The sequence below is a fragment of the Mobula hypostoma genome, chromosome 3 (genome assembly GCF_963921235.1).
Source record: "Mobula hypostoma chromosome 3, sMobHyp1.1, whole genome shotgun sequence".
Classification (NCBI taxonomy): domain Eukaryota; kingdom Metazoa; phylum Chordata; class Chondrichthyes; order Myliobatiformes; family Myliobatidae; genus Mobula; species Mobula hypostoma.
In genome coordinates, this window is record NC_086099.1 from 93,601,375 (window position 1) to 93,625,598 (window position 24,224).

Genomic DNA, 24,224 nt, shown 5'->3' on the forward strand with positions numbered 1-24,224 from the left:
CAGAAAATGAATCTCAGGACTGAAGCAATCAGATCACCAATGCTAATTCAATCCTGAGCTTACTAATGAAACCAGCTGCATCAGGAACACCAAGGACAGCAGTGAGAATTTCCTCGTCAATGACAGAAAGGGAATTTTCCCCACACATAGAGTACAGAGGCAACAGTGGCAATGTGGAATATCGTGGCAACGGTGGCAGTTAACATTCCCATGCATGGAACGTGATGGCAGTAGTGGAATTTGAACTCCAAGAACCCACGGTAGAACATTTCCCTTATGGTTTGAAGTACAATGGGACACAATCTTTCATCAGAATGATGCAAGTGTGATCATTATGTTGGACTTCATTGGCACAGAACAGACTAATACCTGTACCTGTACGTGTGGATATTGATCCACCCAGCTGCTCAGGCAAGCCTTGAAGTGGGGGGGTGGGGGAAGAGATTTGTCTTCCTTTGGAGATTCCTTGACTTTCCTCAGCAAGAAGAGCAAAGCCGTACTCAGCTTGAAATGGGAGATCTAAAGTTGGATTCTCCCATAATTAGGAAAGTTTGTAAAAAGACAGAGCACAGTAGATGGCAGTGCATTATTGGCACTGTGCGTGGCAAAGTCTGAAGGGGAAAGGACAGGCTAAAAGAAACTTTAGCTCTCTACGAGCAAACTATTTCATTCACTTACCACCTGGGATTTTACTCTCAAACATGTATCACACCGTTTCTGTGGTAATGTTCTGTTTCTATCTATTAGGACTATTCATTTTTTGCCATTGATCCACACAATTAATGTGCATGTGGATTCAGCAGAGCCTTCTGTGGGTCACCTCCCTCTGGGCACATCCTTTGCGGCTTGGACACTGGAATCTGGAGCAACCACTTCAGCTGAAGTCAGGCTCAGTCCATGATCACCTTCATGTTCGGCCCGATCTATGAACCCCACCCCTGCTCAACCCTGCTGAGCCCAGATTACTCAATCCCATCCATATCTGGCTCCACTGCCACCCTCCTACCCTGGTCCTTGTCTATCCTATACAATGGCAAGCCAGATTCCTAGCTCACCAGGCTTGGCACAATCTTAAAGGTTCTGTTCTCTAAGCCGCCTCCTTCCTGCTCTATTGATAACAGGAGCAGTCTGTTCCCACACTTAAAGTAGCTCCAGAACTGTAGATAACAGATCCAATGAGGCCTTGTGAAAGAGGCTGACGGGCAGGGGTTCCCAACCTCTTTCATGCCCTGGGTAATACTGTTGGGCAAGAGGGCCATGGACTCCAGGTTGGAAACCCCTGCGACTGGGAGGAGGCACATGCAGAAGAGAGCAAGGCAGTAGGAGAGGGAGTGTGGTGGAAAGGAGGAGAACTCTGCGTAGGAAAGAGTAAAGAATATGGCGAAGGTATGAGAGGGAAGTGAGGAAGAGAGAACGAGGAGAAAATGTGTACACAAAAGGGAGAAAGGTGGGAGAGGGTGAAGGAGAGAGGGGTTCAAGGGAAAGAGAATGACTACACTGAATTCTCTCTCTCTGTTACAAACACACATACACACACACACACACACACATACACACACACGTACGTCACTCACTCAAACCCATCTGACTCCTGGTTGCTTTTCCCAGCATCCTCATTTTCCTTACCACTTGCAACAACTCAAGTTAGAAGTTTTTTCTTGGTGTTTAAGTTTAGAAGTGAGTGTAAATAAACTACTTGATAACAAGCCCTTTAAAGTCCATTACCAACAATAGGGTGAAGAAGTTCAAAGGTTCATAGGAGGCAGAAGTAGTAATATTTAGTGATTTGAGCTTATTGACCAACAAAAGTCACAGGTATAACAACAGACCTTTAAATTATATTATTTGTACTTACCAAGGCAAAACATTTCCTATTGAACCTTTCAAAATTAAAAGCAAATGTGTTTTTCTTTTACCAAGTATTTTCTTTTACCAAGTATTTTAAAAATAGGTACTCAATGCTTTGGTTGAACAACTAAAACCATGCTTCACTTGAATTAATTCCTGTAATCACTCAACAGCTCTATTATAAAAAGGAAATAAATGAAATGCGCTGCAGAGTTTTAGGAATCACTCGTTAGAATAAGTCCTTTTCCTAGACTTCCATTCAGTACCATTCACTGGTAGTATTGAGTAGGTTAGACCCATGTGCTGTGAAGTTTAGAGGAATGAAAGGTGACCATGTTGAATGATGTGAGAATGTTTTCCCTGACATTGAAATGTGGAACTTGGTTTGGGAGTGGGGGGTATATAATGTCAGAATTTTAAAAATTCACCTGTTTAAGAAGAGCTAAAGAAAAATATCTTTTCCCAGACATTGTGAATCTTTGGAATGTTCTACCCTACAGAGCTGTGGTTTCTAAGATGCTCACTATTTTCGAGACTAAGATGGGTATAGATTTTTTGACTACAAAGGAACTGAGGTTTATGCGGAGCAACCAGTAAAACAGTATTCAGGCCAACATTCAGATCAACCATGACCCTTTTGTATGGTGGGACAAGCACCATGTGACCAACTCCTGTTGTTTCTTATTTTCCTAGTCCTGCAAGGTCTGTACTTTTCATTGCCTGTGGGCGGAATCTGGAACATCCTCCAGAATTTGGGCTCACTATTTGTAGGCAAACCCCAGTGAAGATTATTCTTTTTTCTTGCAATTATAGATCTGGATTACTTAGAAAAAAAAGCTAAAACAAATGCTTCCAGCTGGCCATAGTCCTCCTCGACCTGTGCAAGTCAGATGCACACGTTTTCATGAAATGAATATCAAGCACAACATGCAGATGTACAGAACTCAGAGGCTTTGCATGTGCCGGTGAAAATGTTACTTTATACAACAATTAGCTGCTTTAGTCCATTGGAGACTAATCAAGAAAGATAGGACAAAGTTGCACACAGCCGTCACGCTTTCATTCTGCATGAGTACCAGTGCCTCTGCTTGTACTTGTAGTGTGAGTGCATTTGCCTGTGTGTTTGCATGTGTGAGATGTTGATCACCCATCTCCTTGGAATAAGCCACACCACTTATTGGTGGATGGCTACATTCTTCCCTCTGGTGTTTTCAAGCTGGTTAAACAGAACATCCCAAATGACATTGTTCTTTGGCATACAAAATGCAACAAAATTCTTCCAAAGGCTCATCAGACCAACCAGCTGATATGCTATCCGTGAATTAGTCAGTTACATAAAATTCAATTCAAAGTATTTCTAATTTTCTGAGCTGGAAAATTCAGCAGTTGCTTTCAAAACTAAGTTGGATAAGTAAAATAATGATTACAGGGTAGTGTAGAAACAATATGAGGGAGAAACTAATGGGACTGCCCTTTCAAAAAGCTGTCAAAGCATGAATGGTGAATTTCATGTTTTAGCAATATTTTTAATTAGAGACATCGATTCTAACTTTGGTTTATTAGTGCCTCTCCTCATTCAGATTTAAGGCATCTAAGAATCATTTGTTGCTGCTCCTGATTAAGTAGGAAGAGGCTAGCGATTGTTGATGCCTTTCCGATCAAACCGTGGAATCTGTGGGATTGTTAATATATCAGCACGCTCTAACGTTACCTAAGCAGAATACACGTGTGGTATTTTCATTGTTTCTACTGAATACACGGTAGAATATAAAATGAATGGGCCACGGTGGGAGACTCTGAAAATGATGCCGGGTTCAGAGTCACACTGGAATGGTGCAGGGACAGGCTGAGGGTAAGTGTGCAGGTGGAATGGGTGCACAACAGTTAGAACTGTTGCCTCAGCTCCAGCGTCCCAGCTTTGATCCTGACTTCAAGTGCTTTTGGTGTAGGTGTTTTTCCATTCTCTCCATAAACATGTAGGTCTCTGCTGCCATTTCCACCTGAAGATGCACCGATAGGTTAATTGCCTAAGGTAAATTATCTAAATCATCCCTTGGTGCAGGTAATTGTAAAAACATGAAAAGAAAGTAGATAGTCATGTCAGAGAGGAGAAGTTATAAGTTATAGTGAAATGAGTAGAGGAAAATTAGATGGTGGATGGCTCGGTTTGGAGCTGGTGTCAACTAATGGGTCAAATTAGAGGTAATGTTGCATCTATATAGGGCCCCAGTTGGACCCCATTTGGAGCGCTGTGCTCAGTTCTAGTCACCTCACTATGTGAAGGACGTGGAAACCATAGAAAGCATGCAGAGGCGATTTACAAGGATGTTGCCCGGATTGGGGAGCATGCCTTATGAGAATAGGCAGAGTGAACTCGGTTTTTTCTCCTTTGAGTGACGAAAGATGAGAGGTGACCTGACAGAGGTATATAAGATGATGAGAGGCGTTGACTGTGTGGATAGTCAGAGGCTTTTCCCCAGGGCTGAAATGGCTAGCACGAGAGGGCACAGTTTTAAGGTGCTTGGAAGTAGGTACAGAGGAGATGTCAGGGATAAGTTTTTTTACGCAGAGTGTGGTGAGTGCGTGGAATGGGCTGCCGGTGATGGTGGTGGAGGGGGATACGATAGGGTCTTTTAAGAGAATCGTGGATGGGTACATGGAGCTTAGAAAAATAGAGGGCTATGGGTAAGCCTAGGTAATTTCTAAGGTAAGGACATGTTCAGCACAGCTTTGTGGACTAAAGGGCCTGAATTGTGCTGTAGGTTTTCTTGGTTTTTAATGGCATCCTTCTGTGCACTCACAGGCAGGTCAATAAGACTTACGATGCAAGGAAGTGACATAGTGCGGAGTAACAGGAGAGGTGAGACCGATGAGAGTTGGAGAGTGTGCTGAGAAATGAGCAGGTTTTGAGAAAGCTGAAGATGTTAGGAGAGGCAGTATGAAGGAGAGAAAGAAACCCCACAGCTGTGTGCTGGGAGAAACGTAATGAGAAGCTCTGGTGGAGTTTTTATTTGCACACATTTGCATCGAGCAGAAGTTTGGCTGCTTCAGCGTGCATTAGACGACGTTGTCTCTTGATCCAACACATGTGCAAAAATCACCTCAGATGCTACCTGTAAAACAGCTCATAAATAGAAGCACCATCATGGAAGGATGATTAAATAATGTGTTGAAAATTCTGGCGTTTCGCAATTGCAGTTAGTTTCTAGTTATGGAACTGGCACTTGGACCTCTCACTGCCTCTGAGCAGTTGCGTTCAGTTCTGCAGGTCAATGGCATTTTCTCAACATCTTGTACACATCTCAGGTTTGCCACGTAAGCATCTCTTTACTTGAAGTATTAGTGCCGTCCTGAGGGAGGACAAAATGGATGGGACTGACATAAAGACATTATTTTTTTTCTTTTGGATTGAACCTAATCGGCTGTTGCTGTTATTTTTATTGGTACAGGCTGTTGGGGATATTGTATGAAGAACTTTTGGAAAGAAAAGAGACATTATCATGGAGTTTTCATTTGCAGTTTAGGTTGCATACATCTGGATTGAACGAAGTTTGTCTGCTTGAGGATAAATCCAGTGTATGCATTGAAGGATAGCTGTGTCTTGACATGCTAGAGCCAGACAATTGCTTCAATAAAGTATAGTACCAGATCCTACCTGTGAACTAACTCATAAAAGGAACAAATGTGATAGTCAATCTTTAACTGATGCTTTGGGGAACCGTTTTCAGAATCAGCATTATTATCACCAGCATGTGACGTGAAATTTGTTAACTTAGCAGAATTACGTAAAAAGTTAACAATTTTCTAATTCCTAACGTAATGGTGGCTAATGAATACCATTTTAATCAAGTTGAGTTTTTATAAGATGCGTCTTTTCATCTGGCCCAGTTAGTCACAAAGGGATCAGAAACTGATCTCATCTTTCAGGTATGAGTGGAATGGAGAGACCGAGGGAGTTGAAACTCTCTATCAATCATGAAATATGCTATTGTGTTCACCGTCTGGGTAAATAAATCCATGGCCTTTCGTTTCTGTGGTCGGGGGCACAGACAAATTCCGGGATTATCCACATGGCACTGTGCTTGTGTTTGGAAAAGATGCAGCTGGGAGTTTGTGAAAGTCATTTCATCAAAGGCTGCAGCTCAGGACAACTAGCTCAACACTGCTGGAGGAACTTGAATATCTGATTTAGTTTCAAATGTACTTTTGTCTCCCTTTGAATACATTGAAATAAGCTGTACCCCCAATACTGTCTGATTGTCTCCACCTCCCTAATGCCTCCCCCCCCCCACCACACCCCATCTGTCCTTTCTGATCTGAAACAGCATTGCTTCTTGTAACTAGAATACAGTGCTGAGTTGGCTTGGAGCTGGGTGCTAGAGCTCAGAGTGCTGTCTGTAGGGCTGTGATCACAAATGCCCCGAGAGCACAGTGCTTCAGGGTGTCCAATCCTGCCACTGGGCAAGTGAAGGAGTTACAGATTCTCATTTCATGCCCTGTGCCTTGGGAGACATCTTGTTTCCAACGTGAAACTGCTTCATTTACTTCCATCTGAATTGTAAATCCTGTTATGGAGATAGTGATGGCCAGACACAGCTCCCCAGCCGAGGTCCTCATCCTCCCTATTGTAAGATGCTGATATCAATTGCTCAGATGATTGTGCCCTGGTGCTAGCTGTTGATGAAACTGCAACTTTTGCTCCTCTTCTGCAGTGCACAGTATTGCTTCGGATTTGATGGCTGTTTATGATTGGCTGGTTCTTTAAAATGCAGTTTTTGCATATGAATCTTGTGGTGCATCTATTAATCACCAAACCTTTAGCCTATTAACCACTTGGGTGACTGCTTAATTTCAATTCAATGTGTTTTTTTTTTCCTCAGTAGTTAAAGATTTAAACCAACATTGTGATTGAGTGTATTGTTAACTTCGCTGTTTGTGTTTTAGGGTGAGCCTGGCTTTTGGGGTCCTCAGGGAGAACCTGGGTTGCCGGGATTACCAGGAACAAAGGTGAGGTCAGCAGACTGTGCTCAAAAGCCTACAGTATTGAGGTCACACATCTTGTGTATATTGAGGGGACATGAACCAAGCTATACATAATGTAATACACACCTTATATATAATATAATCCCACCGCAACGCCGCAGTAGCATAGCGGTTAGCCCAACGCTTTACAGTACAGGCGACCCAGATTCAATTCCCGCCACTGCCTGTGAGGATTTCTCCCTGTGACCGCGTGGGTTTCCTCCGCATGCTCCAGAGGCGTACCGGTTAGTAGGTTAACTGTTCATTGTAAATTGTCCTGGTGTTAAATCTGGGCATTGGGTCAGATTCAGAGATTCAGAGGGTCAGAAGGGCCGATTCCATGCTGTATCTCAATAAATTTAACAAAAGAAGGAGATGAGGGGAAGAGCAAGAAAAGATGTGCATTAAATATAATTGTACACAATATAAATTGATCTGAAGAAGCAGCTACTTTTATACTTAAATATTAACCATCAGTTATGCCCTCTATGCCTGAAAATGCCTCAAAACTCTGCCCAATGCGCACAAGTAAAATCTTTCTGTGAATTTACCATCAGATGATTCTAAGTCTCTATATCTCACTCTGCACGGACTGGAAGACCAGTGAAACCTTGATTAGGTGAAGGAATTTGCAGTCTCACTCTTGCAGGAAATCAGGATCTATTGATCTGTGACTCTGCTTGTTTAAACAGGGAGAGAAAGGAGATGGAGGGCCACCTGGAAGAGGGGAAATCGGCCTACCCGGAGCTTCAGGGCCCAAGGTCAGTTGACTTTTCTAACTAGAAGCCATTCACGCTGGTTTACAATTCTCAAATTCATTTGTCCCATTTCACTTTTTTCTCTGGGCTCCAATATTAGTTTTGCACAAGGAACGTGCAGCTGCTTTCTGTCCAGTGTGGAGCAAGGTCCACCAGGTCTTCATCCTCTGCACTGCTCTCAGGCTTGAGCTGACATTGACCTTGGTGGTTCTGTTTCTGGAGCTTGGTAGTGCTGATGTCCAGACAGAGCAGCTTGCTCTTGATTGAATTTTCTGGTCTACATGGTTTCCTGTGCAAATTTCCCTGCAGCACTTTAGGATGGGCAGGTCACCCGGTCCACATGCCTGCAAGGAGTGGTGATTCCAATTTAAGGGAGCTGGTCATTCACCACTAATTGTGCAACCCATTTAATGTGCCAATGGAGTGCCCAGAAAGTTGTAACCCATGGACAGGAATCTCTTGATGAGACCACTTACTTTGTGCAGTTTCATGTGTAGTCATTAAACAACGAAGTGGAAATTGGCAATAGATTTTATTAATTGGTCAGCATACACAGGACAATCAGCAATGAGAAGTGATCTCCTCACCTGGGTGGTCGTTTCCACGTTTTGGACCACTGGAGTGTCACCATAGTCCTCGTTCCTGTACATTATCACCCGAGCAGCTGCCCCCACTGAAACATAAAGAAGCAGGTAACTAGCTCATTAACAAGGCAGTTGGACTGAGGCGGTACTTCAAACTCCTAAAGCAGAAATAACTTGGGTTGCAAGACCTTTGGACACACAACCACCAGGAGCGGAGTGAAAAAGAGGGATTTAGGTGGTGCAGAGACCATCGTCGCCTGGGCTTCGCCGATCCCAGCAGTGCCAGCTGTACCTCACTCCAGCTATGGTAGCGGGCTGAGAATGAAGTCGTTGACAGTACGTCACTGTAATGCAAAGTGTCGGATGGGAGAGAGGCAGTGGGAAGCAAAACGGTTGGCGTTCCTCACCGTTACTCCAACCACCTCCCCCCCACACACTTCTTTGTAACCCTGGAACGAGGGGTAGGTTGTCCTTCACTTGAACCTTGGATTGGTTGAAACCATCGCTACCTCACTGTAACACTGGGTGTGAGATGGGACTGCCGGTTCCTCTCTGTAACTCCAGGGTGGGGGGGGGGCAATCTGTCTGTAACTCAGTGCAACTCCAAGGTGAGTTGTTGACCATTCATTCCCTGCTTTATCCCCATGGAGAAATTCAGTCTATTGGCCACACTAAAGTGGGAGCATTGCTGTAACCCCAGGGTTAGCATTAGACCGCTCTCTCCAGAAAATCTGTACTGCTCCGTGACGCTGGGATGGATTTAGTCTGTATGTTTCCCGCTGTAATCCCCGTGAGACAGGAACCTGCTATCTCTCACTGTAACCTCTGCAAGACTTACAAGATATTAAAAGTCAATTATTGGGTTTATACTTTACAAACCATTGATCATAGAATGAAAAGGGAAAAATTCCAGCTATTTACAATTCTTCTCCAATATTAGCAAGTTCTCTGCCAAAAACATCAACTAAATGAATACCATTCCTCCACACAGAAATCAAAATGAGGCAGATCAAAATGAAATCTTCCCATTTTAATCTGTAGAATGCATCTGCGAAAATTGTGAATGCCATGTACAGATTACACATATTAAGGTACTATTAGCCAAGGTTATTAGCTGTCTTTGTTCAGAATCTGCTTTACTGGTCTCTCCTAATCTTCCCCTCCTGTTCCTGTTTTTCTCTGCCGTCGTGTGGAAAAGGGTGAGCCAGGTGACCTAGGGATGCCGGGACGGCACGGAGCAAAGGTCAGTCTTTTGCTACTGATTGTGTGTCTGTTTATTGTAGCCATTGGGAGTAACATCAAAAACTTAACAGAGCAGGAATTGTCCTGGGTGGTCACAGTTAAAAAGAGGCCAGGATTACTCAGAACAAGGATCTGCACTTTCAAGACCGGCTTTGACAGCAGCAGGAAGCCTGAGTCTGCCAAAGCCACCCAACTCTGACACCACAAGTACCGTGTCAATCATTAACCCTTTCATTTAGTCTGGGTGGCGTGGTGGCACAGTTATTGGGCCTGCTACCTCCCAGCTCCAGCAACCCAGGGTCAGTCCTGGCTTCCAGGGAAGTCTGGTTGGAGTTTGCACATTCTCCCTGTGGGATTCCTCCGGGTGTTACTTGTGGATTGGTGGGTTAATTTTCTGCTGTGAGCTCCCCTAGTCTGCAAGTGAGCGGTAGTATCGGGGGAGGGGGCGGAGTGATGAGGACAACACAGTGGGTTAGAGGGGGGTGTACCTGATGATCATAAGGCCAGACCGAAAGGCCTATGACTCCACAGCAGTCCTTTGCCAAGTATGTAGGGATGCATATTGAGTGACGGGTATTGAGCGTTGCAATCTCAAGCCTTCTTAGCAGGCCACTGAGATGGATGTTCACTGCCTGGCACCGTGGCCTTGCTGAAGAACGGTTTAATAAGCAGGAGGCAGCCCTCAGAGCCGAGTAGCAAACTGCAGAATCACTTCAGTATCTTTCTGCCATACACTTCATTAAGATTATAATGACAACACTGAAGCATTCCAGCTGTCCTGTTTGGGTAAATTTAAGCTTAAGTTCCCATGGGTACTGTGTTTCCTAAGCCATGGCCAACATTTTAAACCATTAAATTAAAGAGGCAGGTGTACCCTGGTCAGTGATTAGTCTCGCACCTGTTGGACGTGACATCAGAAGCTCCAGGCAGTCTAGACTGACAATACTAAGAACTAATTTAATCCACGAAAGTATCGTAAGGAAAACATCAGATTCCAGGTCCTGATTATCGGAAGCTGCAAAGAACTCGAGGAAGGCCAGGACTCTCACAGCTCATCACTGCAGCTCCCCCGCTGAAGCGCTTTGAGAAGTGAGGATATGTGCTGTGGAAAGGTGCTTTCGCAATGAAATCGATCCCCAAGTAAGGAAGGTTAATAAGCTCCTTAACTCTCAGCAAGAACCTATATTTTAAATTTATCGCCCCATTTTACTAAGTGTTTCAGCTCTCCACATTCTGGAAGGAATCACCTAGTTGAAGTTGCTAGGCTGACGTGTTTACTGGTCTTAGAGAAAGGCATGTAAAGCAGTGACCACTGTAGGTCAGCTGGACTGATGTGAAAGATTATCACCTATAAGCCAGAGAGTCCTAGCCACTGCAACATTCCCTAGGTTAGACTGTAGGAAGAGAGATTAGGCACCACGGTTAGCGTGACACTATTACAGCTAGGGGCGTTCCGGAGTTCAGGGGTCAATTCCGGTGCCGTTCTATAAGGAGTCTCTGTACGTCCTCCCCATGGAACGTGTGGGTTTTCCCCGGGTGCCCCGGTTTCCTCCCCCGGTCCAAAGACGTACCAGGGAGGTTAATTGTTCACTGGAAACTGTCCCGTGATAGGTTAGGGTTCATTGGGTTTACCTGGGGGTTGCTGGGTCAGTGTGGCTGGAAGGGTCAGAAGGGCCCACTCTGCACTGAATCACTAAATAAAATAAATTTTAAAAATAAATAAGAATTACAGCAGAGCCTTCCTCCAGCCATCTGAGAGGTGAAGTCTTGTCAACAGATTCATGTTGGAATAGTGGGGAAGAAAACGTTAAAACCATACACAACTCCAAGTATAATACTGATTTTTAAACCTATTGATGATATTAGCATAGATGTTTTAATTAGAGATTGGAACTGGAACTAGAGCTCCAGCTACAGAAATCCCCCTTTCTTCATTACTGCTGAGATCAGCAGAACTACTCAAAGAATCTTAAAAACTGCAACATAGAATGAGGCCATTCAGCCCATCTGCCTTTGCTGGCTCTTTGAAGACTCCATTAGGACAATGTTGGGAGGAACAGCAGAGTCTAGGGCACAGGTGATCTGTAGTGTGAGAATACCAGATTATCTAACCCATTGTGACCACTGTCTCTGATTCCTTTAACAATCCCAGGATGCATTTCATCTGATGTCAGTGACCTTTCAACTTTCACACAGGGTTCGTTGGTTTAATACACCTTCAGAATTCATTACCACCCTGTCCATAACCTCCCGCTTTAATGTATCTAAACATGTCATTCCTTCTTAAAGTAGGCAAAATCCTCCACCACCAAAGACTTCCCACAGGATATCTCCAGCCTTTTCCATAGTTAACATCTTGCACTTTATGCTCTGAAGTTTCTGCTGAATTGAGTTGGTTATTGGATTGTAATTCCTCCAAATTTAGTATAATTTTCAGAAAGGATTACAGAGTTTTCAGCTCTAGTTGCAAATGCGTCACCATAGATAAATGAATCACCAGAGGGAATTACTGTTCATTGCATTCAACGGCACACAAAATTGTGACTAGCACTTTGTATCAAAGACAATAATATCCATCAAAAACATTTTGAATATTTATTTTAATTTACTACAAAACCAACTACAGTATTCCAGGATGGCCAAGAAAGAGCTTTGTATATTTTTTGTGATTCATCTCCAACTCTTTAAAATTGGGTTACTCACTTGAGGAAGATTGCCTGTGATTAAAAATGCTCATCATTTAATGAAAAATCTATTTTTAGCTACATAAATTAAACTGTTACTTTTAAATATATTAGGGAGCGTGATTCTCTTTCTCTCTGCTCTTTAAAGTTAAATGTACTTTTTAAGTGGATGTTAAAGTGGAATTGAGAGGATGTTTCCAATATTGGAGGAGTCTAGGGCCAGAGGACACACCCCAGAATACTGGGACATCCCTTTAGGTCAGAGGTCAGAGATGAGGAGGGATTTCTACAGCCAGAGGGTGGCGAATCTGTGAAATTCAGCGCCACAGACGGCTGTGGAGGACAGGTCACTGGGTGTATTTAAACTTTAGCAAAGGGTGATAGGAGTTATGTTTTGTAACTCTAAAAAGTAAAAACACAGAGAGCACAGAATGTGAGTCGAGCTTTGTTTTGACTTAAGCGATGCGCACACATATGACGTAGCATCATGACGTATGCAAGTTCACTTGTTTTTAACATATAACCCGTAATGAATTATTAAAATGAACAAGAATGCTTAAACAAGCAATATATTTACAATATTATTAATTACTACTGAAATATTAAATACACAACACTCCTCCCTGCTTAGTTATAAACTCCAACTCAATAGAGAATGCATCTCAATTATATACACACTATACTATATAATAATACTATTAAATTGTCCCATTCAGGCCAAAAGATTTAATTGCTCTGAAGGCATTCATATTCTTGTGGGATAATGTCTTTCCTGACAAGGAGGAGGGTCACTCTGCCTGGCAGGGGAGGCTTGTGGCTGTGAATCAATCTCAGGTCCTGGGGCCTCCTCCACAGTGGTTGTAGGAGTTGACTCTGGGACTGCAGGAAGTGGTTCCAACAACTCTGGACACCTTTCTTCTGGATGTGCTGGGGATCCGAACAGCGCGTGGCCAGGTTCACTGGATGATGTGGATCGTAATGTGTGAGTACAAGGATGTAATGTTGAGACTTTATAAAGCACTGGTGAGGCCTCACCTGGAGTATTGTGAGCAGGTTTGGGCCCCTTATCTTAGAAGAGATGTTCTGAAACTGGAGAGGGTTCAAAGGAGATTCACCAAAATGATTCCAGGATTGAATGGATCATCATATGAAGAACGTTTGATGGCTCTGGGCCTGTATTCACTGGAATTCAGAAGAATGAGGGGTGACCTCATTGAAACTTAACAAATGTTGACAGGCCTAGATGGAGTGGGTGTGGAGAGGATGGTTCCTGTGTTGGGAGAGTCTAAGACCAGAGGATACAGCCTCAGAATAGAGGGGCACCCTTTTAGAATGAAGATGAAGAGGAATTTCTTTAGCCAGAGAGTGGTGAATCTGTGGAATTCTTTGCCACAGGCCGCTGAAATAAAGACTTAATGTATATTTAAGGCAGAGGTTGATGGATTCTTGTTTGCTCAGGTCATGAGGGGATAAGGGGAGAAGGCAGGAGATTGGGGCTGAGAGGAAAATTGGATCAGCCAACTTTCAACCTTTTGGAAAGCCAACTCACACTGCTTTGCCCATTGTCATTTCTTCCCGATCTATAGTAATGAGTTCAAGGGGTGGAGCACAGTAGCCAGGTTTGGCAGGAACCTGTTGTAGTAATTGACAAATCCTAAAAAGGACTACAACTGTGACACGTCTTTTAGCCTCAGGGAATCCACCACAGCTTGAATTTTCTCAGCACACTTGTGTATACTTCTGTGTCAATGGTGTGACCACAATAAGTGATGCTTGGTTTAGAGAATTCACAGTTGTTGTGTCATGCTCTGAGCCCATAGTCTTCCATTCTTTTTAACACTGTCTGGAGATTTTGGAGGTATTCCTTGTCATCCTCACTGGTAACAATGATGTCATCCAGGTAGCACTGAGCACCTGGGCAGCCTTGAAGCACCTGGTCCACAGCTTTCTAACAGAGTGCAGGTGCAGATGCTACCCCAGAAATAATCCTATTATAGCAATAAGGACCTTTGTGATGTAGCCAAATATTATTTTATTTATGTTTATTATTACCCCGTACTCACTGTTTATGAACCTGTGAATTTGTTTGTTTTCTGCCTTTTTTTACTTGGCCATCTTGGTACCTTTCTGACAAAACACACGTTGTGCTGGTTTTTTTACTCAACCATTTATCACTGCTCTTTTATTTTAACTCAAATGCCTCGCTGCGCTTCAACAGGTAGGTAGTTGTCTCAGGTTCATTTAAAACGTTCTTGTTGCCAAAGTTAAGATCTGTAACTCCAAAACATAAAAACTAATTGAAAGGGAAACATGAAGAGTCCAGGATGTGAGTCCAACTTTGTTTCTACTTTAAGTGAGGCACATACATGTCACGTGATAGCATCGTGACGTAGGCAACTCACGGGTTTTTACATACAACCTGGATTGAATTATTTAAACAAACAAGAATGCTTAATCAAACAATACACTTGCAGTGTTACTCAAATATTAAATCCAAAACAATAGGTTCTTGATTAGTAAGGGCATCAAAGGTTACGGGGTGTAATTGAAGCACCTTCAATAACTCCAAAAGACTGAGGTTTGGTAAAATACTGAAAGGCTTTTATTCGCTGTACAAGACGACCTCCACGGTGAGCGTCTGCCCCTGGACTGAGGGGGAGGGGCAAGGTGAAACACCTTTTCACAGGACTGTGTGGGAGGAGCCACAGGGGCAGTCAGCAGAGGGGCATGTCCAGACAGTTAACCCAGTTACAACATATATATATGGTTTACCACAATAATGTGAAGGATTAGTTTATTTGCCGGTCGATTGCCGCTTCTGCAGTGCTGGTCTTTGATTGGCCTGTTCGAGGGATACAGCAGTTCTTTCCCACTGGTTGCTTTGCGCGTCAGGGCACCGGTGTCCGGTTCTGGGCATCTCAGGGGTATAATGATGGCATGTGAGAGAGACACACTCGTCTATCCTTTGTCTCTCGGGGCTCCCCTTCGCAATGAGGTCATAACCAGTGCTGAAGAACCATTAAAAACATTATGCACAAATAGGGGGGAGCCCACATGCACACTGTCTGTTGAGTGTTTGGTTTTGTAGTTGTGTAACTTAGGGAGACTTAATGAAGTACCTGTGGAAGTGTTTCTGAATGTTTAGTATTGTAGTTTTTGTAACTTAGGGAGGCTTAGATGAGTTCTTGTCTGATTGACATGTTTGGCCGAATATTTTACTGTTTGTCTGTAAAGAAATGGTTAATGTGCTTGCTTGTAATCAGTGTCTTCTGTCTCACATACCAAACTTGTGAATCTGCTTCCTCGCAACATGGGGAGAAGGCAGGAGGATGGGGTTGAGAGGATTAATAAAGCAGCCTTGATGGAATGGCAGGGCAGACTCACTAATTCTGCTCCAACGTCTTATGGTCATATGGGTCATATGGTCTGAAATCTGGTGGCTGATTGCAAATTTTGTTTGTGGAGGAATTAAAAGCACAAGAGCCTGGAATGCCCACAATGATTTACATTTTACAGAGTGCACAGACCCCTTCATTCCTGTGTTTTCCTAAGTCATTAATAACTGAATCATGCTCTTGACAATTGTTAATAACCTCCCTTTTCTGATCTACTTTTTAAGATATTTTTTCTGTCATTTGAGACCGAGTAGCTTGGGCTGATTTGCCATTTCCTTTCAGAGTGATGATCCCAGATCTTACCTTATCTATCACTCCACTGCCTGTTTCCCACCGATCATTTCCTGCCTAACCCCTTTCGGCCCTGCCTTCAGTAAGCCCCTTTCTGAACTTCAGCTTCCTCTCAATGGAGTAGCCTGACCTTTCATTTATTCTTTGAATCTTTCCATATTTAGACTAAACTAATTAAAGTTTTCACCATTAGCTAGATGGAATACCATAACAAATTCCATCAGCCTGCTTTTTGTTCATGCAAACCCCCGTTCTGTTCAGAGACGTGGTGTAAAGCACGAGGATGAGGTAACCCCAGAAGCACTCCAGGCAGCTGAGACTGACGAGGAGGGTGAGTGGGACTGTAACAGATTCGGAACAATGAGGGCCGAGCTTTTGATGAACTGGGGTTCCCAGAGGGTAAAGAAAGGAATGGTGACTGGAAGGATGGAATCATGGAGTCTGGAGCTAACCAACAGTATAGGTGAGGGTTTCGTCAGTAGAGGTGGACAGAGATGAATGATATATTAATATTCTGTAATTACTATATTCTGCATTACAATGCTACATTCTGCAACCTGACCTTCTTTTTTCCCTTTTGCATTATCTCAATATAGTATGAGTTGAGTTCTCCAATCTTGGCAATTTACTTGCAAAGGTTTTATCTCCATATATCATCAGTGCGCTGGTAATTGTCCACCCTCCGAATGCTTGGCCTTTATATCCTTATCAATCAGCCGATTGGTCGTCATTACGGAAACTCGGGGAGGAAATCTCGTCGCTGATTGGTTGGGCAGCAAACTTCATGCATTGCGCTCTGGAATTTTGCCTGCATTGGCTCATAAATAGGATCGAAGTCGTCATGTCTGTTTACACATTGTATTTATGGAATGATCTGTCTCGATGACCTGAAAATAAGAGTTTTCACTGTCTCTCAGTGCATGTGACAGTAATAAACCAGTTACCAAGGTTGAGTAGCAAAAATAAGCATCTTTCCTAATAGGGAGTTGGCAGGTTGAAAGCTCAGGTTGGGTCACATGGGATTCCAAAATCAGAAGCTGTCTTGTTCAGCCTGAGAAAGCAGGCCTGGAGAGAGATGGGATAATGGCAACATTAAAAAGCTGGTGACTAAAGATGATGACTTCTCTCTTACGAGGCTTAACAAGAAATAATTGCAGCTCATCCAAGACCTAGATTCTTGGCAATCCATCTGACGCAGAAGGTGGCATACGAGGGCTGAAACACTGGAGGTGGTGGTCATTAGCTTCTGTTGATAATACCAAAGGTCAGAAAGGAGGATGGGGTCGGTGGGATTGAGGGGGTGGCAGATAGTGTGGATTCTCGTGGGGTAACATCTTGGGAACTGGGAGAGGTAGGTAATCTTATAAAGGCTGAATATTCTGGGAACTGGCAGAGGTAGGTAATCTTATAGAAGCTGAGGAGAAAACCCTGTGAGACTTTACAAAGCTTACTGCAGGAACTTGGGAAGATGGCAACAGCAAACAGTGTGACCACGGGTGACATCGCTCAGGCGGTTCACAAAACTGGTCCTTCTTTTTCTTTCAAATGTGGTTCTGCTGCTGTTGGAGCCTGTGATCTGCATTTTGGCAGTGCGTATTTGAGCCGATTGAGTGATCTGGAGCATTGCTGTCTCCAAGAGGGTTCCATGAGGTTTCAGGGAAAATGTGTGGCATGGAGACCAAGAGGCCTGGAGACGGGGCACAAGCCCTTGATCGACTCCATTTCTCACCGTTCATACTGATTAATACATCGAGGAGGGTTGAAGTCATCGAGGGACCAGAGTGGAAGGCGAGAGGATGTTCAGTGCCAGCTACCTGTGGGTGACCAGTCTCTCTCTCTCTCTCTCTCTCTCTCTCTCTCCCTCTCTCCCCCTCTCCCCCTCCCTCCCTCCCTCCCTCCCTCTTGCTGGCTGGTGCAGGAGGAAGGTGTCTGCGTGCAACTGTCTCTCTCTCCCCCTTGACCACTACTCCCGGGAAAAGGTCCCTGCATCTCCCTCTCCCTCTCCCTCTCACTCAATGCTGCCGGAGATTGGTTCCGGAGTCCTGGGTCTGGACAAGGTTACATCAGCATGGATTGGACTCTGCGGTGCACTTTATGGTGTGTTTCTGGCTGCTGGGCTCTCCTTTTTTGTTGCTATTTTTGTGCGATTTTGATCGAGTTGGACTGCCTCTGCGGCCTGAAGTTAACAAATGACACTGCCTGAAGCAGTGCCTTGAGGAGAATGTTGTAAAGACGATGATGACGATGAATCTTTGATAAAGCAGAATGTCATCAACTCTCCACTGGAGAAAATTCCAGTGAACTCATGAAGGAACATCAGACAAGCAGCCTGCCAGCACAGAAGATCACGAGTGACACAAACTTGGACGCCAGGTGTTTGTCTGTGGATTGTATCGTCAAAAAGAAGCATAGAAATAATAAAGACGAAAGGACTTAGTGGGAGTATTTGGGCCAGATGTGCTAGGAGGACAGTGATTAAGAGATTGGTTTTGTTTGTCACATACATCATAGGATACAGTGAAATGAGTCAGCGAGGACTGTGCTGGACCATTTGCAAGTGTCACCACACTTCTGAGGCCAGCGTAATGTACCCACATCTCCCTAACCCTTACCATCCGTCTTTGGAATGTGGGAGGAGACCAGAACACCCACAGGAAACCCACCTGGTCACAGGGAGAACGTCCAGACTCCTCACAGACAACGCCGGGAACTGAACCCCAATCTTACAGCCGGGAACTGAACCCCAGTCATACAGCCGGGAACTGAACCCCAGTCATACAGCCAGGAACGGAACCCCAATCTTACAGCCGGGAACTCAACCCCAGTCATACAGCTGGGAACTGAACCCCAGTCATACAGCCGGGAACTGAACCCCAATCTTAGAGCTGGGAACCGAACCCCAGTCATACAGCCGGGAACCGAACCCCAGTCATACAGCCGGGAACTGAACCCCAATCTTACAGCCGGGAACGGAACCCCAATCTTACAGCCGGGAACTGAACCCCAGTCATATAGCCAGGAACCGAACCCCAGTCTTACAGCCGGGAACCGAACCCCAGTCATACAGCAGGGAACCGAACCCCAGTCATACAGCCGGGATCTGAACCCCGTCATACAGCCGGGAACCGAACCCCAGTCTTACAGCCGGGAACTGAACCCCAGTCATACAGCCGGGAACTGAAGCCCAATCATACAGCCGGAAACCGAACCCCAGTCATACAGCCGGGAACCGAACCCCAGTCATACAGCCGGGAACCGAACCCCAATCTTACAGCCGGGAACTGAACCCCAGTCATATAGCCAGGAACCGAACCCCAGTCTTACAGCCGGGAACCGAACCCCAGTCATACAGCAGGGAACCGAACCCCAGTCATACAGCCGGGATCTGAACCCCGTCATACAGCCGGGAACCGAACCCCAGTCTTACAGCCGGGAACTGAACCCCAGTCATACAGCCGGGAACTGAAGCCCAATCATACAGCCGGAAACCGTACCCCAGTCATACAGCCGGGAACCGAACCCCAGTCATACAGCCGGGAACCGAACCCCAATCTTACAGCCGGGAACGGAACCCCAATCTTACAGCCGGGAACTGAACCCCAGTCATATAGCCAGGAACCGAACCCCAGTCTTACAGCCGGGAACCGAACCCAGTCATACAGCCGGGAACCGAACCCCAATCTTACAGCCGGGAACTGAACCCCAATCTTACAGCCGGGAACTGAACCCCAGTCATACAGTCGGTGCCATAGAGCGCTGTGCCAAATGCCATGCTAGCGTGCCACCCTTCGGTGTGGACAATCATGTCAAAGGTCACAGGAGGGTGAGAAATTAATGAACCATGGCCACAGTGACATCGACAGTCATGCCTTTACTTGGGATTTGTCCAATACATTGAGACAGGGAAAAGTAATGGGTAAATATACTGTAGGCCAAGATATGCAAAAGAACTTAGAGAGGATTTTAATAATTTTCCTAGAAAGAAAGTGAACTTTTTGGGGGGAAATTCCTACTGGCAGATTTGAAAGGTGCAGACTGTTACTGGAGGGAAGGGTACAACTTTATGCTGGTTAGTGGGGTGACTGGCCGGGGAAGGCGAGTGATCCACATTTCATTGAAAATGTTGAAACCAGGGAGTATGTGATGGTTTTCATGAGTGACATAAGCTTAGAAGGAATAGGGGAGCAGAATGAGATGAAAAGTCAAAAGATTTAAGTCTAGTTTATCATAATGGAGTGGCTGGAGAGAACAATTCTTCATAGGGAGAGGACATCATGAAAAGTAGTAGCAGGGGCTGAATAATGGTGTCTACTGATCTTCTTTTGCAATGCACCATTACCTCCTCCATTCACCTCGGGAGACTTCTGCAATGGATTAGTGTCTGGTTCAGTCCCATTCAGAATGAATACCGCTCATGCTCACAGACCACTGCGTGAGCAAACTGGGAACAGTTATTATCTTAAACCATCCGGTTCTTCCAGGTGAAAAAGACGGCACTTGGCAGGAACTGCAGTCGAACCTCAATAAGAGTGCAAGTAAGCCACCGTTTATTCTAACCGCCTCAGGGCCCGCTCGTTTATCATCCTCACAGTGAACCCTGAAGAAGACAGCTGTTTTTGTGCATGTGGTACACATATAACTGATCGAAACACGTACCGAAGGTTACCTAACTGCTTCCGTTTACAAAACAAGCTGCACTTTTTCCTCATCCCTGTGTCCCACAACCACTCACATTTTCCTTTCTTAACGCTGTACTTTGGCACGTCTGTGTGGTTTACCCCAGGTATGTTTCCTGCTTGTGTTGGATGTATATTAATAGGGTGTCCACAGGGCTCAGCCACAAGCCTCCTCAGTGGAGCTGGTAGCAACTTAGCTGCATATTTGGAGGCTGTGAGACCAATTCTCAGTTGGAGTGTTAAGTTGCATTTTCTCCCGCAGTTACCATTTTTTTCTCTGCTAGGTCTTTCATCCCAGAATGAGCTGCAGCCAAAATAATGTCATCAGTAGACAAACCAGAGAGCAAGAAATAGCGCCATCCGGTGGTGTGAGTGATGATTGCAATTTACAGAAATACTAGAGAATTGCTGAACCAGAAAGTACAGAGGTCCCATCATCTCTATTTACTGAAGACCTATACAGGAGATAAGGACAATCTCCAGAGGCAGGAGGTTTTGAAATTACAATGGCACATTTTATTCTTTTGAAACATGATCAATCTTCCCGCATTCACAAAAGAAGACTGCATTTTGTAAAATAAAAAGATTAGCTTGATTTGTCACATGGACATCGAAACATACAGTGAAATGGATCTCTTGGGTTTCTCTCCTGTGCAATGTCTCAACCAGTCACCCTCAACCCATCATGCCTGAAAACTGGAGGCGGACTGCTTTTGACTCAAAACATGGCCTCTCGCATCCAGGCCAGAAGGCCTCCAGACACTGGTTGTACTAAAGTTTGTTTGGCACGGCCTCGGTGGAATCCCGGTGGGCAAAAATTAACCGTCATGTTCATGCACCATTGGCGATCCCTAAGTGACAGTTTGGCTAGCTCAATGTGGACCTTGTTGGTCCTCTCACCCCTTCCATAGTTTCATGCACCTCCTTACCATGGACCGTACCACCAGATGGCCAGAGATTGTTCCCCGTAGCTTCGGCGACAGCCACAGACATGGCTCAGGCGTTCATCAGCACCTGGGTTCCTCGGTTTGGCACCCTATCTGATATTTCCTCTGACTGTGGTCTCCATTTCAAATCAGATCTCTGGGCTGTTATGGCCCAGATCCTCGGTGTTAGGCCACATCACAATGGGTTGGGTTTTCACTTTAAGAGGCTGATCTGACATGATGAGTGTTGGTATGGTCAGCTCCCATGGGTCCTGCTGGGGCTCAGAACTTCTCCAAAGGAGGACCTACAGTCATCCACAGCTGAGGCAGCCATTACGAGTGCCAGGTAATTTCACTGCTGATGCCATGACTGCCTGATCAGCCTCTCAACAACGTTCCACCCTCCTCAGTAAATTCAATTCCTTTCCCCCTGCTCCTCCCTCCCAGCATGGCGTACAGCACCCTTGGGTTCCTGTTGACCTACATTCCACCTCGTTTGTTTTCGTCACCATGATGCACATCAACATCCCCTTAACCCCCCTTACGATGGCCTGTTCGGCGTTCTGGAACAGGGAGAAAAGACTTTTATCATAGATAAGAGGAGTAAACCTGAACGTGTTTCAGAAGATCGCCTTAAACCGGCCCATCAGGATTTGGAGGATTCCGCTGCCATGCCTCTGGCATCACAACCTGACCATGAGCTGTCAGCTCGCCCCTGGACAAGCTCGAGGCACCTGCTGCTCCTCCACCCCTGGAACACAGGACCTGAGCTGGGTGGCTGGTCCGAGCTCCAGGCAGGCTCCCAACGCCGGTTTTTGTGAATCCTGGGAGGGGCTGTGTAGGGTAACGTGATGGGGAGAAATGTAGATAATTCACAACCTCTGACGTTGAGTTGGGGTTTCGCTTTACGAGGCTGGTTCGACATGATGACGTTATTATGTTAGAAGTTTTTTGCGTACTTTTGTGTAGCTTTTGGAGTTCAATAAAATGTATTACGGGTTTCGTTAAACATAAAAGGCCTGATGTCGTTTTAGTTGCCGAAACCTACACACTAACCGCTACAATACTGTGCTGCTGATCTATTGAGTCTGCCCCCCTCACAGAATTACCTTTCTCTCCCCAACACCGGGGCCATAAGCAACACCATACAGCTTAACACTGATGACTGAATGGGCCTCAAATGTGACCAGGGCCCAGGCCTCATGATCCAGCTGAGGGCAGGCAGAACAACTGCCTTTGTTGTCATCATACCATTGTCAATTGATATTGACAGTCACCTAAATTCCTAACAAGTAATGCATGATATAAACACAACACTGGAGTTATTTGAGGTGCACAGCATTCTTGTTTGACTGATCTATTTGTAACAAAATATGAAACTGCTCGAGGTTCCCAGTGGATCAGGCAGCGTTTGTGGAGGCCAGTGTTTGGTTTACATCCTCTGCCCGGCCTGCTGAATTCCTCCAGCACCTTGTTTTTTCCCTCAGATCCCAACATCTGCAGTTTCGTGTTGTCTTTTTGTAACTTTGATGTTAACAATGAGGTTGTGTTGCAGACAGCAAGACCTACCAGCTCACATGTATTTTTTGCATTCATTTTCCAATTTAAATTGTTGGTTATTTGCTAATAAGCTGGAAATGGTGCCCGTTGTTGTTGTTGCAATATAAGAGCCATTAGTCAATATCCATGTCATAATTGAATAGAGTAAGACTTATGATACCGAGCCATAGCTGCTGGAAGATTGTGCTGGAGTCCTGGGTCTTGGGCTAGTTTAATTGACAGGGTTTGTGGATTGGACTTGTAGAATGTATTATGATATGTTTCTGGTTTCTGTTTGCTCCTTTTTTGGCTGATTTTAATCGGGGCAGCCTGCAGATGACGAACGATACAGAGCTAGATGGAAATGAACTGAGTATGCCTTTGTGTTTTTCACCCATTTTTTTGCCATTTGTGCATTTTGTTTTTTTTATGTTGTAGAATTTGGGAGGTGGACAAGGTTTTGATGTTTTCTTTGAACGGGTTCCATGGTTTTGTTTTTTTTTTCATGGCTGTCTGTGGGAAGACAAATCTCAGGGTTGTGTACTGCATATATACTTCGATAGTAAATGTACTTGGAATCTTTGAATTTGAACATCATATGTGATTGATAGTGATTCAAAGACTAGAATCTGAATGTGTCACTTTTTGAAGATGAACCAGACTTTGCTGTCTTCGATGTTCCAGTGGTGCCAAACGTTGGAGTACAACGTACCGTTAAACCTGGGACTATCCTCGCATTTAACTTGCAGTGCCAGCTGTTTGAATGACATGATACATGGCTCAGAAACAGTCATCTATAAAAAGTTCACACAGTCACACCTTAAAGGTCTGCATCCTGATAGCCATTGCCCAACATCTGTATCTTATGCCTGGAGTATTAGGTGTCATAATCAGTATTCTGATCTAGATCTTCCTCTAATTGTATCAATGTTTTTATTTAAGAGGGTACATGGGGCTTGGAAAAATAGAGGGCTATGCGGTAGGGAAATTCTGTGCAGTTTCTAGAGTAGGTTACATGGTCAGCACAACATTGTGAGCCGAAGGGCCTGTAATTTCTGTGTAAAATTTCTTATGTTCTATGTTTAATATCCCTCATAATGTTCTTACACACACCTTTATAACGAGATTACTTGTATTCCAGGGTGACCGTGGAAACGATGGGGAAATGGGCCTTATGGGACCGAGGGTAATTTCTTTTGTATTTTCCCAATTTCCTCTGCTCAATTGCTGTAAATGTATCATTTGCAAATCGTAATTCA

At 44.6% G+C, this 24,224-nt stretch overlaps 1 protein-coding gene across 1 annotated transcript in view; it reads left to right on the forward strand.

Moving 5' to 3' along the window:
- Positions 1–24,224, forward strand: part of LOC134343716 (collagen alpha-1(XXV) chain-like) — a 168,686-nt gene that overhangs the window by 75,214 nt on the left and 69,248 nt on the right. Inside the window, exons 15-18 of the mRNA XM_063042467.1 lie at positions 6,793–6,855; positions 7,563–7,631; positions 9,411–9,455; positions 24,107–24,151. Of these exons, the coding sequence (XP_062898537.1) occupies positions 6,793–6,855; positions 7,563–7,631; positions 9,411–9,455; positions 24,107–24,151 (222 nt within the window). The remainder of the gene's footprint in view (positions 1–6,792; positions 6,856–7,562; positions 7,632–9,410; positions 9,456–24,106; positions 24,152–24,224) is intronic.